At 46.4% G+C, this 17510-nt stretch overlaps 1 protein-coding gene across 2 annotated transcripts; it reads right to left on the bottom strand.

The window, feature by feature from the left end:
* Positions 1-2942: 2942 nt before the first annotated feature.
* Positions 2943-16791, bottom strand: NIPSNAP2 (nipsnap homolog 2). 2 transcript variants are annotated; one of them, XM_066202042.1, is made up of 11 exons: positions 16676-16791; positions 12591-12730; positions 12448-12493; positions 9631-9725; positions 7731-7801; positions 7272-7412; positions 6835-6866; positions 5602-5696; positions 4761-4844; positions 3938-4042; positions 2943-3061 (listed from the first exon to the last, which is right to left on the bottom strand). In XM_066202042.1, the coding sequence occupies exons 1-10, from the start codon at positions 16759-16761 to the stop codon at positions 3978-3980; spliced, it is 855 nt and encodes a 284-aa protein (XP_066058139.1). In that variant the 5' UTR covers positions 16762-16791; the 3' UTR covers positions 2943-3061; positions 3938-3977. The 2 variants fall into 2 exon arrangements, with proteins under 2 accessions (XP_066058139.1, XP_066058138.1); XM_066202041.1 differs by having other exon boundaries at positions 2943-4042.
* Between the last annotated feature and the right edge of the window lie 719 nt (positions 16792-17510).

Genomic DNA, 17510 nt, shown 5'->3' with positions numbered 1-17510 from the left:
GTTTCAGTCCCTTCCTCTGCCTCCAACGTGGATTAACCACCCCTGAACTCTGCCAGAGTTAAGCCTGACCTGTTCTGAGAACTCCTCTGAGCTCCAGCTGATGGATCCTGGTTTTTTAAGGAGTCTCGTTAGTGCCTGATCCAGGAGAACACACGTGGTAAATGCTGCCAGCTCTCTTGAGTGTGTTTTTCACGTTGTGGGACTTTCATTTCCCTGACCTGTGAGGATGTGAAAAGCTTTACCAACATTAAAATACATCACATCTGCCCCTTCCTTCAATCCCCACAATACACAGGAGAAGGATGGGTAAATAGGACAAGATTTAGTATAAAAAAACGTAATATCTGCAGAGGTTTTTATCTTCTAAGTGCTTACAAGGAGCCCCAGTATCTTCCCAGAAACTGAAGTGTGGGAATTCTCTTTCACCCCTCCACGTATTTCTGGGTGGAACAGAAACAAGTGATGTCCCCACCCTCCAAAATCTCACATTGTCTCACAATAATCACTGCTCTTCCTAATTAGCACTGGATTTCCTTAATTTATAGTGATTAAACCAAGGTGCCAGGAGACAGCTGCTATCCAGTCGTTAAAGCATCCCCAACAATTAGAGCACACACTGGTTCTGTTCATCCTGTGACACCACTGAGGAGGGGCTGGGGGACAGAGGAGATGCCACAGCCCAGAGTGAGGGTGCAGCTCTCAGTGATGCTGCCAGATGGTTTTGGCTTGGAGTTCCAACAGCATTTCAATGGTAGAGGAGGGTTAAAAGAAAACAAATCCAGAAGAAAACTTGCGATACTTTTTGGAGCAAGGCAGAACCCCAGAGGATCTGCAGGGACTTCAGCAAAGCCCACAAAAGCCAGGCAGACAATGGTTGGCAGCGCTGCCCACAACTTCTGGGAGGGTTCAAGATGGGCTCTTTGAAATTCTCCCTGAGCCAAGTCCCAGCCAGCTCCCAGGGCAGCTCCCGGACAATCCTGCTTTTGTTCAGGCCAGGCTGCACGAGCAGGGCACGGCCAGAATGTTTCTGCTGCAACCCCACGGTAAAGGAGTTAAGGAGTTTGCCGGTTTTTTATGGAATAAAAAGGAAATAAACCTGCCATGGAGCTGATCAGCCGGAGCTGCAGGCACTGGGGCACGGCTCAGGGCTCGGCAATTCCCCCCGAGCCCTGGAAGGGACGTTAACATTCACAGCAGGAGCTTCTGCCCGTCGGGGCACTATGGAAACGTGGGGCCGTGCCAGGGATTTCACAACTGCTCTAGAGGTCGGACTGGCTTGGAAAAAAAAAAAAAAAGCCCCCTCCCCTTGCACTGGGCAAATATCGAGGGTGACCTCTAGCCCAGGAGGCAGCTGGAGGATTGCTGAGCTCAGGGAGAGGCTCAGCTGTTTAGTCCGTGAAATAGTGGAAAATTCCCAGCAGGGAATAAAGCGGGGTGAGGGAAGTTTCGGTGTCACAGATCTGCCCGGGCACATCCCAGCACCGAGGGGCAAAGTCCGGGGGGCAGCACAGGTCACACGGGGCTCCAGGTGGGTCTTTTGACCTTCATATAAAGCCTTTTCTCGTGATTGTTCAATGAGGAAGAATTGCTTTAAATGATGTGTTTGCACGAGGGACACTTTGCAGCCTTCTCCAGGACAATTAAAGCTGACCTTTAATTGTGTCATGGAACAAGAGTTGTGAGTTGCCAGGGGCCCTTCCAGGCACTGTCCCTCACTTTCCAACCTTTGGGAAGCAGCTCCAGCTCTGAACTCCAGCAGTACCGCTGTAAGAAAAGCTGAGGGATTGCTCGTCTGCGGAAAACTTCAACTCAGCCATGGAATTCAGAGGGAAAATCCCAACAGTGTTCACAGGACCAGGGACAGGGAAGCCAAGGAAAGATTGGCATTTCCCATTTCCATTGGACTTTACATTGCTATCTGTAAGGAAAAGAACAGGAACTGTTTTATCGGCAGGTAAAAGAACAGGAATGAACCTGCCCCTGAGGGCAGCCAGAGCACCAGCAGGAAGCCCAGAATGAGGGGAGGCACATCCATAACACATCAGGGCAGGGGGAATTCAGAATTCCAGGGGGAATTCAGATCGTGGGAGGGGATAAAGGACCTGCATTCTGTGATGTCGCTCTGATTCCTCATTCAGGCAAAACTTCATGGCCTTTGAACAAGAAGAGCTGTGCCAGGCAGAATTTAATTCCTGGTGAGGGTAAAAAACATGGATTGCATCAGAATACAAAAAATCCTGTGGCTCCAAAAATGGTTTTTCTGCTGTTTGTCTTTGAGATTCCTGGGTAAGAGTTACAAGGACAATTCTCCAGGGAAATCTGGGAGGATGAACAGGACTGGGAGATGATATTGGCATCCCTTTTCTCCTTCTGCAGCTGAAGAGCAGCCCCAAAAGTCTGGAATAAAATGGCAGCCCCAGGTGATATCACTGCTCAGGGCTGATTTACAGGGAGATCAGCTCAAATTATTTCCTTGGCTCACTGAGCAACTTAAAGCTGATAAAGCACAGAATGTGACTCAGTAAAATTCCATCATTACTTGACAACAGGAGGGAAATACAAAACCAGACAAGAACCAGGTCAAATGTTGGCTTTGTTCAAGAGGAAACTCAAGGGGAGGCACAAGTGCAGTGTATTTCACGTAAGTAGGGAAGAAACCACACCTGAAAAATGAAGCACAGTTTGTGGAGCATAGTCAAAAGGAGAAGTGTTTTGTATTTATCACCAAAGCACTCAGAACACTCAGCAAAATGGGATGTGATGGAGAGATTGTCAATTCACTTTGGAGAAGGAGAGCAGAAAATGGGAAATGCTGTCCCTGACCCAGAGAAGTGATATTGGTTAATTAAGCTGAAATATCCCAAATTTTCCACACTAAACACTGCAAGAGGAGAGAAAACCCAAGTGGTGCAATACATAGGAGATGCCAACAAAAAAAAGAGTGAAAATTAAAAGGTTTTTATTGACTGATATGTTCTTCCTGAAAACTTCTTGAAATGTACAAACTGGACATTCAGAACTGATTTGTACATTCAGTATGTTACACTGATTCTTGGAGCCACTTGAGAGAGAGAGAGAGAGAGAGAAGAGAATATTATTGTCACTTACAGGATGTTCACATCGTTGCAGACACCAAAAAAGTGTGGATACATTCTAGCCTAGAAGTGAAACCAAAACAGAACTGGACACCATGGTACACGGAAATGCCAAGCCCAGCTGCACACACCAACCCAGCCTCTGAGTCTGAACCAGCACTGCTTATGAAATTCAACCCCTTTTCCCAGAGTTTGGAGCTCCTTGGGGAGGGAAGTGCCTGGGAGTGGGTGGATTCCCTGCAGGGTGTTCAGGCAGTGTCTGTGGGGGAAGCGTAGCTCACCCTGCGTGGGATCCATCCCGGGGGGGAGTTCCACACCAAGGTGTGCTCAGAGCCCCTGCAATGTCCCTGCAATGTCCCCAGTCCATGCCCTGCCACACAGGATTATCCCCAATTAATGACTGCCTGCTTGGAAACGCACACTGGCTGATTTCAGGCCTGCTCCACCAGCCAGGGGGGATTTCACAGCAGCCCCGGAGCTGCTCCTTTCACAATCTGAAATTCTTGTTTCTCCAGAGGCTCTGGTGTCACTCCCACGTTTGTTTTGGAAAGCTGCAGTCATTAACTGCTCACAGCAGGGCTGTTACTGAGCTCTGGGCAGCGCCTGTGGAGCAGGAGATTTCAAACCCTCTGGGTCACACATTACCTGGGGACCTGGCCCACACATTGGGATTTGTTTTCAACTCTCCAACCTTTTAATCACAGTCCTGGAGTTATTTGTCCCCCCCTAAGAGCACAAGGTTGTGGGTTCTGAAGAAAAGAGGTCTCTTTTATAAGCTCAATACAGTACTTTTATATTTCAGACTATGATATACAGTGTATACCATAAATTAAGACAAATACTTGTCACTTCATCAATGTAGGCACAAGAAAATCAGTGACTTTATTGAAGTGGAGAAATCTTCAAGGGTATCATGATTCTGGACTCCATCTCCTGAATAAGGGGCACTGAAAAATATGGAGAGAGGTTTTAATTTCACTGACAGAGTTCAGCACATTCAGTAATCACTAGTTTTGGGAAAAAATGATTTTAATATCATCTCTCTGCTCATTGAAGACAAGTATTTCCATTCTTTTAACCAAAATGGAAGTGATCCTACATTCTTCTGGTGTAACTTCCTTTGAAATGTGCCCTATGGAACCCAGAGCTGACATGCTTGGCACACTTCTGGGAGCTCTGTTGTGACAGCTTGCTTTGATCTCAAAGATCTCCTGGCTTTTCGTTCCAAAGTCTAAATTCCCTTTTCCCAGCAATGCATTTAACAAGGCTCCTGTATCCCAAGAAATATTCAAAGTAATCACTTAATATAAAGGTAAATTTCACTCCTGGCTCCCTAAACCTTTGGACGAGCATTTACATAAGTCTCTTCTTCCACAGAAGTGTTTTCTGTATATAAATTCTGTGTATTTCTACTGCTATAAAAATTCAGTATTTATGCAGCAATTTTTTAGGGTCACTTGGGCAACTCTTCCACGTGCAACCAGCTCCAAAAATTCACTTTACAGCTCACTGCAATGCCCATCTCCTCCTCTATAGACTGAAAACTGACACATATTTCCCCCTGAGACAGGAAACCTTTTTCTCCCAGTTGGATGTGCAGAGGAGCAGAGAGGGTGGCACAGCCCAAAGTCTGCCCCCAGCATTCCAGAGAAGTTAATGGGTTACCTGTGTAATAAACCAGCTCATCCCAGCCAGGTTTGTGCCACGCTGCATTCCTTATATCTTCCCTGGTCTGCAGGTCTTTGTAAGCTGGGAAAACAAGCACAGAGTGATTCCTTTCCCTTCTGCACAAGAAGGGATCCCTTCAAAGAATTCCAAGAAGGAATTAGGAGGCTGGGAACAGCAGGAAGGAAAAAAAAAGATATCAGGAGTTCTCTGCCAGAAGGAAAAGCTCCCAGAGCAGCACAAGGAGGAGCTGGGGAAGAGAGAGAATGCCTGGGCACAGGTAAGAGAATGCAGAGCTCTACATGAGGGCTGTCAGATTGCTGAAATATAAAATTCTGCACTGTTGGGATATGAAGAAAAATCAGAGTCAATTCTAACAGATTATTGTTTTTCCAAATTGAAACAATATTAAGGTGTTTATGAATAAGAATGCACAGAGAAAGCCAAAACACCTCCATGCAGGCATGGAAATAAATGCCTGACTTTCGTTTCTGCAGGTGAGGCTTGAAATGAAACTGTAAAAAACTGATTTCAGCAGGGTTGTGGTTGTGGGACTGAGAGCAAACATTGAGTTCCTAATGAGAAAGGGACAGCAGAAACTGTGGGAGAAACAGAACAAACCAGGAAATGTTCACTTCTTGTTTGGTAAAAAATAAATTTGCCTACACATTTTTTTAAAAAAATCAACAAATTAAGCAATCAAAAAAATCAGGAAAATAAAAAAACCCTTTAAACCCCAACTTTTAAGACCCCATTTTCTTTGCCTTTTGTAAAATTATTTCCTCCTGGGCAAAGTGACTCAGTGGGAGAAAAAAAAACCAAACAGAGAGCAGGAATTTACCCCAAAGGTGATGGACCATGTAGAGCTGTCCAATCTGGGAGAAAAATCCCCCAACTGCTTCATTGCTGTCCTGTCGGAACCGAATGGCACGAGCCCTGCAGAGGAGCAGAGACACATCACAGCCTGCACAGCTGGGCAGGAAATCTGGGAAAATGGGCAGGAAAACACAGTGGAAGGGAAGCTGGGATGTAAAACTGTGTTTGCTGGGCACTTCAGCAATTAAAAGTAAGAGAAAAATCTGCACCGTGCTCATTTTCAGCACTAAGTAATTAAGATTTACCTCTGTGTCTTGTTAGGATGTGCTAAAATTGGAGGTTACATTTTTCACTAAGCTTTACATTCATCATTTTTCAGCTGAATTCAGGATAAAGGTAATTGCTGGAACAGTGTAAAGTGGCATTTTTATAGCAGGTTTTATAACTAAATCTTTAAGTTTTAGTCATGTTGGCTTTGCCACATTAATTTCCCACAGATTTTGTGGTAGTGCAACACAACTTTTTATTCATGTGGATCTTTGCATAAATTAAGATAAATACTTCTCTTGTTGCATCTTATAAAACAGATTTTCTACCAGTAGAGATGTGCCTATTTTCTAAAAAAAAATTTCTAAATTCAATTTGTTCAAATGACTGTAATTGAAAAAAATATATCAATGGCAAGCCTGAAAACCTAAGTCCTCACCTTTGTCCAAATAACTGAAAATATTCCAAATTGTTTAACTATCAACCACTAGAATTGCAAGGACAGTGAGTGTAAATTGAAATAAGCTTACACTGGTTAAAAATAAGACAAAACCAGAAGCATATAATCAATAGAAAACTGTCTCAAATACTTCTAACCCATATATTAAAAGACAAATGTGCTGCTCAGCAGCTTTTCAAGAAGCAATTTGACTCTGAAAGGTTAAAGATCCAAGATTTAAACTGAAAGTGGTCTTGGGAAAGATGAACCAAGAAGTGCCACTCTTCCCAAGCAGCTTTCTGCTAAAAATCCGGGTGTTTTGCAGCAAACTAAAAGGGTTCTGGGAAGCAAAACCAAACCACAGAGGGTTGTTTGTGCACAAAATTCCATTTTTTTTCCCCTCAGAGGGTCACAGGACTGTGTGAGCAGGGATGCAAGTGCAGCAGCAGCCCCTTAACTGGGGGTTTGGTGGCTTTGGTGCCACCCTGGCACCTCCTGTCCTGCTTTTCCTACACCTGCACCTCCCACCCCAGGCCTGAAGGCAGCACTTACCAGTAATTGCCCCATTCAATCATTGTTCCAGGCTGCAAAAAACAAAACACACTGTTAAAGCTGCAGTTCAAAAAAATATATATACAATTTTCACACCGTTTCTGTATGGCACCCACCCTGTATTAACACAATCCCTTCCTCTGAGTGATAAGGATATTAAAATAATCTCTTAATTGCTCTGTTTACCACCTCTTAATCATCTCTGGAGCATCCCTCAAAGCAACCACAGGGTTTCAGCTCTGCAGACATCAGGATCTTGTTGGAGCCTGTCTTTACCTCAGACTCCACACTCCGAGAGCAGCCCTGACTCAGAAACCAGCTTGGATAAATAAAGCAGATTTTCCAGACAAGCTCTGCTTGCCATAAAAACCCTCTGAAGGTTTTAAGCCGGCAAAGAGCTTCCAAAAATCAGAAAGAAATAAAAAATTCTGACTTACTCTGAGTTGGTAGGATCTCAGTTCATAAATATTAGGGCCATCTCTGGGGACAGGTTCATTCCAGAAGCTGAACTCCAGCAGGAGCTGGTTCTTACGGGACAGGAGCATGTTACCCCTCTCCTTACGGAATTCTGTGAATTCCTAAAAAAGTAACGTGGGACAACGGGTCAAATTCTGCAACAACGAACAGCAGCACTTAAAGTGGCTTAGACTGGGTTTTTTTTTAATGTTGTCAGGGTTGTGGGACAGTGAAATACTGAAAGGAATCTGAGAATTCCAAGGATTTACACATGAAGCATTCAGGAATTAAAGCTGAATGTGAAAATAAATCCTGCCTCAAAGAGGTTTCTGGGCTTGTACAGGAAGGGATGAGACACTTTGGTATCTCAATCTGGATTTTTTTTATTTGCTCTGCCTGTTCTTTGCTCTCTTCTGAGTAACACAATCAGTGTTTTTTACCTTATTTTGACGAAGTTTGCTCATGACCTCGTTGAGAGCTGGGTAACCTCCCTCGTATCTCCACAAATGAACTGAAACAGAGAAAATTTCAGTTTTTTCAGGGATGTCCCAGAGCAGTGGTAAATCTTATGGGAAAAAAAAATCACACTATAAAATGCTCTTCACACTACAAAATTACACAAAAATAGAAACCAGGCAGCAGGTTTGAAAACAGATTTTCACTAATGAAAGCACTACACATTGGAATATTTTAGGGATAATGGAATCATCTGCTTTTAGAAAGGGGTTCTCTTGGAAAATTTGGCAATTTACTCTGAGGGTAACAGGGGAGTTTCTGAAAGGACTTTTTGTTGCCATGCTAGTAGAGATGTGATCACTTGTCATGACTATTATTGAAATTAAGATTCAGCTGAAGAGGATGACTTAGTTCCAAAATGTGCTTTGTACCAATTTCATCTAAGAGCAGTAGAGGGGCAGATTTTCAGTTCAGCGAATTACTCCAGCACAAAAGCAAGACATTTTCTGTAGGACATGAAAAACGATGCAGGTGTTATTTCTGAGCTCAACATTAACAAAAGCAGAAGAAAACTGAACATTTGCTGAGCTTTCCCCCATAAAAACAATTCCAGCATCTGTGTTCGTATCTGAATTTTTTTCAAAGCATTCCCTCTTTAATAAATCAGAATAAATCTCTTTAGTAAATCACAGGAAGATGTATTTACAAGCATTTAGTATAGCAAGGCAATAATTTCACCTCACAGAAAAACAAAAGCTATTTTCTCCCCTTTTAAGCAGCTTTTCCAAGAGAGCACAGGAGGCTGATGGGAGGAAGATTTCTCCTCCTGCTCCTGCTGCCTCAGCCCCAGGGCAGATCTGATGGATCCACCTGATATTAACCCAGCACTGAATGGGTCAAACCCCACAATCTGCTTTGTTCCAAGTGTTGCAAGAACATTTCCAAGGCAGGCTGGGGATGCACTGACAGATCCAGCCTGTGTTCATCTGTTCCAAAAGCAGCCGCTGGGACTTGCCTGAGGAATTCCCATTTCAATTGTCCTCATTCCCCAATTGCCCTCCAACTTCCAGGGTTGGCTCTCAGACGCTGTTTGGTTCATCTGCTGTTAACTCCCTGCATTTGTTCAGTGTCAATATTGCAATATGCTGGCAGTGCAGGGAGAACTGATGTGTGCAGGGGTTTATTCTTTAATTAGGAAGCAACAGCACCGATCCTGGCACAGCTCCCACAGGATCTGGATCTGTGGCTCCCCATTCCTTCCAATTCCCAGGGCATTTTTCAGGTTTTCCCTCTACACTGGGCTCTTTGGAGTTACCTCTGTAGCAGCTCTTCAGTCATGTGTCTAGTTCCAGTTTGTTTTCATAGTTAGGCAGTATCCTTGTATGAACATGAACAGAAAGATTTTTACTTTCCCCCCAGTAAAGTTTCACATGAAGTTTACAATGCAGATGGGGTTGGAATCATCTGCAATTCATTATCACACAGCAATTACAGTCTGAATTTTTGTACTGCCCAAAGGAAGGACAAACCCTGGCTTTGCAAATTATCCATAAATATTCAGGAGCTGTGCCCACAGCACTGCATTTTACAAATACATCCCCACAACCTGTTAATTAATTGTTAATTTCAACAACCACTTGGAAAACATGAAAAAAAAATACATCGACAACGAGACAAAACTGAAGGAATGAAGGCTCTGCTGTCCAACCCAGCACGACAAAAGCAAGCAGTGCACATTTAAAGACAGCTGAGAAGTGATGCACTGGACACATCCCCACAGTGGGGAGGGTTTTTCTTTTTTTTTGGGTGCCAACAGAGATGATTTAAAAAGAAGAAACCTGCCAAGCACATGGGTTCACATTGGGTTGTACTTCTATCTCCTACCAGCCTGATCTTGCTCTCCGTACCACGTGTTCCAAGTCCCCACCAGAGCACAAGGGTAGTGTTTTTCTTCATGAATCTTTGGCAGCACCTCTTGACTTGAAAACAAGGAACACACAGACACTGGGTTGCATTGACCTTCAGGGAGGCCACAGTCCATAAATGTATATAACACAGCATCATGCGAGGAACATTTCACAAGCTTTATTTTCCAGAGGGGGGAGCTGAAATATCAAATTCTGCTATGCAGGGGGAAGGTGGCTACACCCCCACGGAGAATTAAGGTGAGTGTTACCTTTTTTTTTTTTTTTTTGTAGAAATCTACAACAAAGGATTCTTTGGATGCAGTAAATTAGGTGTATCTAAATAATTATGTCTATCTAAAAGGTTATCCAACACATCAGGAAAACAAATATCAGGATATCTCAGTGAAAATTCAGCCTACATGGGTGATTTGCTTGAGGAAAAGCTTTTCTTTGCTTGAGGAAAAGTTTTTCTTTGCCTGAGGAAAAGTTTTTCTTTGCTTGAGGAAAAGCTCCCCTCAAGGGGGGGAGAATGCACAGAAATATGAAAGCACACCCTTCTAAACCAGTTACAATTGCTGAGCTGAATGAATAAAAATAATTTGATCAAGGAAATAATGGCTGTACCTCAGAGCATTGCTTTTTGATTTCAGAAAGTGTTCTTACTTTGAGGCAACTCACCCACTAATGAACAGCAGGACTGCCTTAAAAACACCTCCAACTCAAAATTTCTGACTCTTCCCAGGATTTCTAACACTCTTTCCAACTTTCGAAGTGGCCCATATTAGCATGAGGAAATTAAGTTTTGCTGATTGCTGACTTGGCCAAGACAGCTTTCCCTGCACTGTGCCTTGATGAATAAATCAATTAGTCTGGTTGAACTCTGCCTTTTCTGTTTTTCCCCTAAATAATTATCCTTTTTCCTCAGTTTGGCTCACAGGGAACGAGTCTCTGCACACTATCAAGGAATAAAAAGTAGGCTGGGCTGGGGCTGGGAGTCATTAGAGATGAGTTTTCCTCTGGATTCTGCCACTGACTTTCGAGACAACCTTGAGCAAATCTCATTACCAATTTGTACCTCGACATTTTCTCACTAGCTAGTGTAAATAATATGATAAAATGACTCTCCAAGGACATTCTCAAGGATGTTTCACCACCAGTTCGTTTTTGTAAAGCAGAATGAGATCCTAGAAAGGCAGCTTTGAAGAGGAATGGGAAATTATGGCATAATTCTACCATATATTGTTGCAAATTAGAGAAAAAATACCCACAGAACACCTTTAAAAAATTCCTTGATTTTCCTAACTCTGTCCCTAATTCTTCGGAAGGGCTCCTTAACCACAGTGATTCATTAAATATTCTTGTAATTGTCTTCATTACATTATTTATTAATACCTGATGATTAACCCTCATTTTGATTGGATACAGAATTAACCTGTTCTTTTTTTTTTTTTCTTTGGGGAGAGGCAGGAGGGAAGTTCAGAGAGGCTTAATTTTGTTTATTACTTTATTCAAGTTGTCTCCTTGCCTGAGATACTTCCATTTGCTTTGGAAAGAATCAATCTAACCACAGATATTTCATCTGACTGCTGTCAGCAGTTTCTTTCTTTGCTGTTTGTCTCTTTCCTTGCAAACAGCAATCTCTGCTCTCACTCAACATCCAGGCAGTGCATGAAATACTGCAGAGAAGTGATTCCCTGTCTTGCACAATTGGACATGTTTATATTCAGCTTTTAAACAGCAAGCTGGCTGAATGTTAATTGTCCTTTGCTGTGTATCTATTTTTTAAACAAGAAAAAAGCTAAAAATATTTCAACTGAATGTTATTTTAGTGGCTTTTTATGCTTCTGAAACGGTTTTGCGTGATCCAGCCCAACAGAGGGGGGCACAGAGGTGACAGATGAGCTGTGCAGCCACCCAGGAACAGCTGAGGACATGAACTGGGAGCTGGGACTTCCTCCCCTCTCTCCAGCCCAGCTGCTGTGCTCACACTTCAATGCTGGTGGCAGAAAGGTGTCATTGCGCTGAGAATGTTTTTTATTGTCAGTGAGAAAAGCACTGCTGGGTGCCAGGCTCACTCCATCCCCAGATTTAACCACACAGCTCTTTCAGGGCTCCAGAAGGGCGATTGTGGAGGCAGAAAAGGAGTAACATTTCTGCAGTTTTACCCTTCAAGCAATCAATTTCAAGTGTGAGTGATTCCTTTTGGGAACTTTTTGGGAAAGCTGTCCCAGTGCTGCTCCCTTTGGAGGGCATCACCCCAATGCAGAGACCCCACCCAAGGCTTTGTGTAACTTCTTGGGAGCAGCTCAGCAACAGGACTTGTGCAGAGGGATACAAGTGAGCTGACAGGAAACCAACCCCTGGGTTTTCAACATCTCAAAGTTCTACCTGAGTTTAACACCGGTGTAGTTTTATTTACCAGTGATCTCTCTTTCCTTCCAGCGTGCAGACAAAATCCATCCTCAACCTGGCAGCTGCAGTGGGAATGCAAACACTCCACCTTTCCCTGCAGGGAGCAGGAGCTTTAGGACCACTCAGGGAAGGGGGAGAGCTGCTCCAGCAAAGCTCTCAGGACAGGAATCATCCCCAACTGCAGCTTAGGAGATGATAACACCAAGAGGGAAGTTGGGTGAACTGAGTACAGGGCTTTTTGCTCTTTCATAGGATCTATCTAATACCAAATCCTAAAAAAAAGCAGAATTTTGTCACCTCCCCTCTACATAACTATGCTACCTGCCAACTTTCAGATCAAATCCACACATCTAAAAGGTGAAAAGAGAACTCACACACTTACCAGAGCTTGTTGTAGGCCTCTAGACATTCAGGTTTGACATTGTGAACTGCAAAAACAACAACAACAACAACAACAAGAGGGCAGTGAGGCAGGCAGGGGCAGAGGGAAGGAAAGGTGCTGCTGAGCACAGAACCACCACTCACACTGCAGTTTGTACAGGCTGCTGGTCTCTCGTTTGGCCAGGAGGTTGGAGTGGGCGTCTTTCCTGGGATCCACCTTGCGCACAAAGAGGGATTTTAACCAGCTGTCCTCGCGGGCGCTGCGGGCTGAGGAGCCCAGCCCCCTGCAGGGAACAACGACAGCCACTGAGCCCTGCACATCCCACTGAGCCCTGCAATTCCCACTGAGCCCTCCAATTCCCACCAAAGCCCCTGCAATTCCCACCAGGACAGGCACTGAGCCCTGCAGTTCCCACTTTTCCCACCCTTCCCACCAGACAGGCAGGGCAGCCAGATGTTTAATGGGAATTACAGAATCACAATGTACAGTTACACTGGTGCCTTGGGAAGGCTGACCTGAAACAGAGACTGGACAGAGATAAAGTAGAAATTTATTGAAAGGCCTTTAGGATACACCTTGGGCAGGACAGGGTCTGACCAGGGCTGCACCCAAACTGGACCCAAAATGGTCACAAAATGGACCACTGGTCACAAGGTCTCACACTTTTACAAGTTTTGGTCCATTTGCATATTGGGGTTTATCTCCTCAGCCCACCATTTTTTCATGCTTTTGGGCCTGAAAGTTGTCCTTGGTGTGCGGCAGAAGGATTTGTTTTGTCTCCCTGCTCTGTGAAGAGCTGAGTGACACTGAATGTGAGGCTCAGAACTGCACAGAGCCTAAAAAACATGAAAGTTAAAACTTAAGGCATCACCACATTGCTGGAACTTCCCACCCAGCCTCTCCCAGCAAGGCAAAGGCGGCTCATCCCCACTGAGATTTATCATTTCACTACATACACTCATCCACATTACCCGTGGTTCTTCCCTGTGTAATTAATAACCATGGTTATCCCCTGCCTATTTATCCTCTTTTTAACCCATTGTCTCTGCCCGAGGCTGAGTCAGGAGTGAAAAAGAGCAAAGAAATGTGCAGAAGGAAAAGTGTGCACAGTGTAAAAGGGAAAGGAACTGCCATATGTTCCTATGCTGCTTAAAGACAGCTCTACAAAAGGGAAAGGGAAATGTTTTCAAGAGGGGAAAAATAGCATGAAAGACTAATTTGGGAAAAAAAAAAAAAAAGTGATGAGTGGTAGGAAATAAGCAGCCAGGAGATTTTTCAATTCCAGATTCTGGCAAGTGCGTCATGTGGGGACACAGAGTCAGGCTCTCTGTACATCCACGCTCCCCTCACCTCAAAACACAAGGGTCTCACTGGCTTTTCTTATCTAATCTTTATTCAGCTGTTCCAAGTGCATCAGAGCACACAGAGCAAGTGACAACTGTGGGTTTTTTTTAAGTGATGTGTTAAAGGAATTATTCTTCTTTTCCAGATGACCAGGACAAGGAACTGGATGTATTTAACTGATCCTCTACAATGTCTGACAAGCTCAAAGGTTTTTGCTTCTTTTTTTTCCTTCAATTTGCCTTTTTTTTTTGACAGCCCCACAGTAGCCACAGTGATGAAAATTGATTCTGTCACAAGCTTCTCCTGAAATACTGAAATACTAAAAGTCGTATTTATAGCACATAGATTTACTCCTAAACTGGAAATCTCAGCCTCTTCCTGCCTCAGATGTCAACTTTTCACCCTTAATTGCTGACTTGGGGATCCAGAAGACAGCTGGATCTCCAGCCCAAAGCTTTCTTCCAGAAAAAAAAAAATAAATAGGGAAAGAAAATCTCAATTTCCTTTGGGAAGATATCCCCCTGAACACACCTGCGTTACACAAAAGCAGTTTTTTACCTTCTAATCCCAGTGTCAGGAAAGAACATAATGACCTGGTTCTGCCCATGGGAGCAGGATGGAGGAGAGGGGAAGTATTTCACAGCAGAGAAACAACAACCACAGCTGAGATGACCTTCAGCATGAAGAAATAACGTATAAATCTTGGTGTATCTATTGAAAATGGTGCCTTCCTTGCCCTGGGCACACACACAGACATTTGGCTGTGCTGGAAGCCAAGCAGCTATTCCTGAGGGCAGGCATTTGAAGGGCATTCCATGGTAAGGCTGCTGCTGGAGCAGAGCTGTCTCTGAGCACAGAGGTGAACCCCAGCTCAGAAATTCAAGCTTTGTTTTAAAAAGCTCCCTCCAATTAAGCCCTCACTGGCTCCAGGAGGCAGAAATATTCCTGCAATACTCAGACCTGTAAACTCTCACCGTGCCCTCCCCTTTATTAAACAAAGCTAGCAAAGTAATATTTAGAAAAACTCATCTCTGAGGATCGTTTGCAGCAAACTTAGAAGAGGAAAGAGAAATAATCCTGACGCTTTTTTTGTGAACTTCAGCAGCAGCAGCAGGAGTAAGCCAGACCTACAGGGATAACTCTGAAAAGCAGATTTCTTTGCTATCAGGAGAATCTCATGACTTGAACATTAAACTGCACCTAAAACTGGAGGTATGGGTAATTTTCAAAACAACGACATGAGTAATACTTTACATTTATGGAAAATCTTTTCCCCAGCAGCTGTAAAGCTCCTCATGAGCACTGACTAACAAACCACCACTAAATATACACCTCTCACAGAATACAGGTAACAGGCTGGGTTTATTAAAGCAGATGTTCACTGCACCTAAACTGAGATTCAAGGGCCTGATTTTTAATCCCAAAATACCCCTGTCACCCCAGACTCCCATGAACCAAGAAACCCTGAACTGATCACTGGTTCAATTTTGGGGGCAATCTGTACCCAAAATTAGCTCTGGAGGAGTAGGGGTTGAATTCAGATCTTTAAACAGCTGTGAGCATCAATTTGTCTTTGGCAGCAAGTTCTCTTAACTGTGGGCTTTGCTTTTTTGCTGCCAAGGTTGGGCTCTGAACACAAAAGGCTAACACTCAACAGCTTGCTTAGATTAGATTAAAAACGTCAGGGAAAACACTTCTTTACACTTAGCTCCTGCTATAGCACAAAATATAATCTGGGTGGGACATACCAGGTCGAGTATTTAGATTCTGTAGTAATCCAAACCTGCTTGAAGAGTAAGAAAAACAACTTGTCTATCGTTTTGACAGTTTTTGATCTGTGATCTAAACAAAGTTTATTTGAAACTAAAATAACCCCAAAACATGTAGTAAAACCTCACAACATATTCCCTGAGCAGCTGCTTGCATGGATGCTTTTGGTCTTGTCTATTCTGAGGCTTGAGGCAGCAGCTTCAAATAAAAGGGAGGAAAAACCGTGTACATCCATCCCAGCTTGGGAATTCCTGTGTTTCCATCACCCTGTGCCTGCTCCCTACCCCTGGGAGGTGCCCCAGGAGCTCTGTGTGTGTGTGTGTGTCTGCACCTCGGGCAGCCCTGCACACAGAAACGCAAATCTCTGCACCCCAAGACTTGCGGGGTGTTCCTCTGTGTGTGCCCCGGCACCGGGGTGCAGGTCCCAGCTCCCAGGGGAAGCACGGACACACCAGCCCTGACTCGCAGGGGGATTCTGTGTGAACGCTGAAGGCAGGAAGACGTCGGGATGTGCGGCCAGGCAGCCCAGCCCTGAGGGAACACGGCTTTGGGGCTGTGCACGCTGACAGAGCCGCCGCCGGCCGTGCACCCTGTTGCTCGGAGGAGTTGCGATCCGGGGCAGCCGCACGCCCCGATCCCGGAGCGATAGCGCGGTGCGGAGCATCCAGGTGTTTAACGGGCAGAACACACGTGCGCGGGGCGGCCGGACAGCCCGGAGCCCGCGGCTGTGGGGTGCCGTGTTCCACGCAGGCTGTCCGTGCGGGGAAGAGGCGTCGCTGCAGGGACGGGCTCCGGGTGCCCCCTCAGCCCGGGCACCGGCGGCCGCCCCGTCCCGGCGGGTCAGCGCCGCGGCCACCCGCCCACCCAGGGGCGGACTGGGAGGAGGGAAGGAAGGGGCCGGCCTTGCGGCCCGTGACCTTGAGGGACACCCCGCCGCCTCGCACTCCCCGGCCCAGGCCCGGCCGCTGCCCCGCGAGCGGGGCGCCATTTCCAGCCTGCCGAGGGGACGCTCTGCGCGGCGGGAGCGCTCGGGCGGCTCGGGCGGCCGCCGGCTTCGCGTGCAGCCTTCCCCCGGCGGCCCCGTCCCGCCCCGCCTCGCCCCCTCAGGGCTCACCTGAGGGCCGGCCCGGCGCCGGGCGGCAGGCGCGGCACGGCGGGCGCTCCCGCCAGGCTCCCCCGCAGCAGCACTCGCGCCGCCATCTTGCTCCCGCCGCCTCCCTCCTGGGCCGGGGGCTGCGGCCACGCCCCCTGGCGGGCAGCGCCGCCTGCGCATGCGCGGCCGGGCCGGCCCCGGGACCCCCGCGCGGCCCCTCAGCTGAGGGGGGACCCCGGGCCCCGGTCTGGGGACACCTAGTCAGACACAGGGGATCCCAGCCTCAGTCTGGGGGGACCCTGCCCCGGTCTGGGGACACCTAGTCAGACACAGGGGATCCCAGCTCTAGTTTTGGGGTACCCCAGCCTCAGTCTGGGGGGACCCTGCCCCGGTCTGGGGACACCTAGTCAGACATAGGGGATCCCAGCCTCAGTCTGGGGGGACCCTGCCCCGGTCTGGGGACACCTAGTCAGACACAGGGGATCCCAGCCTCAGTCTGGGGGGACCCTGCCCCGGTCTGGGGACACCTAGTCAGACATAGGGGATCCCAGCCTCAGTCTGGGGGGACCATGCCCCGGTCTGGGGACACCTAGTCAGACATAGGGGATCCCAGCTCTAGTTTTGGGGTACCCCAGCCTCAGTCTGGGGGGACCCTGCCCCGGTCTGGGGACACCTCGTCAGACACAGGGGATCCCAGCTCTAGTTTTGGGGTACCCCAGCCTCAGTCTGGGGGGACCCTGCCCCGGTCTGGGGACACCTCGTCAGACATAGGGGATCCCAGCTCTAGTTTTGGGGTACCCCAGCCTCAGTCTGGGGGGAGCAAGTCGGGTTTAGGGGGACCCTGCCCTGGTTTGGG

Source organism: Chamaea fasciata, unplaced genomic scaffold (genome assembly GCF_029207755.1).
Source record: "Chamaea fasciata isolate MVZ Bird 193981 ecotype frontalis unplaced genomic scaffold, bChaFas1.0.hap1 SCAF_21, whole genome shotgun sequence".
NCBI lineage: Eukaryota > Metazoa > Chordata > Aves > Passeriformes > Sylviidae > Chamaea > Chamaea fasciata.
Note: the sequence above shows the minus strand (reverse complement) of the source record. Positions and strands in the feature narration are given on the sequence as shown.

Coding starts and splice junctions, on each gene's coding strand:
- NIPSNAP2 (XM_066202041.1), bottom strand. CDS start 16,761: ATGGCGGCGCGAGTGCTGCTGCGGGGGAGCCTGGCGGGAGCGCCCGCC. Junction 6,867..7,271: donor TGAGATCCTACCAACTCAGA/GTAAGTCAGAAT, acceptor TGTTTTTTGCAG/CCTGGAACAATGATTGAATG. Junction 4,043..4,760: donor TGAGCTGGTTTATTACACAG/GTAACCCATTAA, acceptor CATATTTTTCAG/TGCCCCTTATTCAGGAGATG.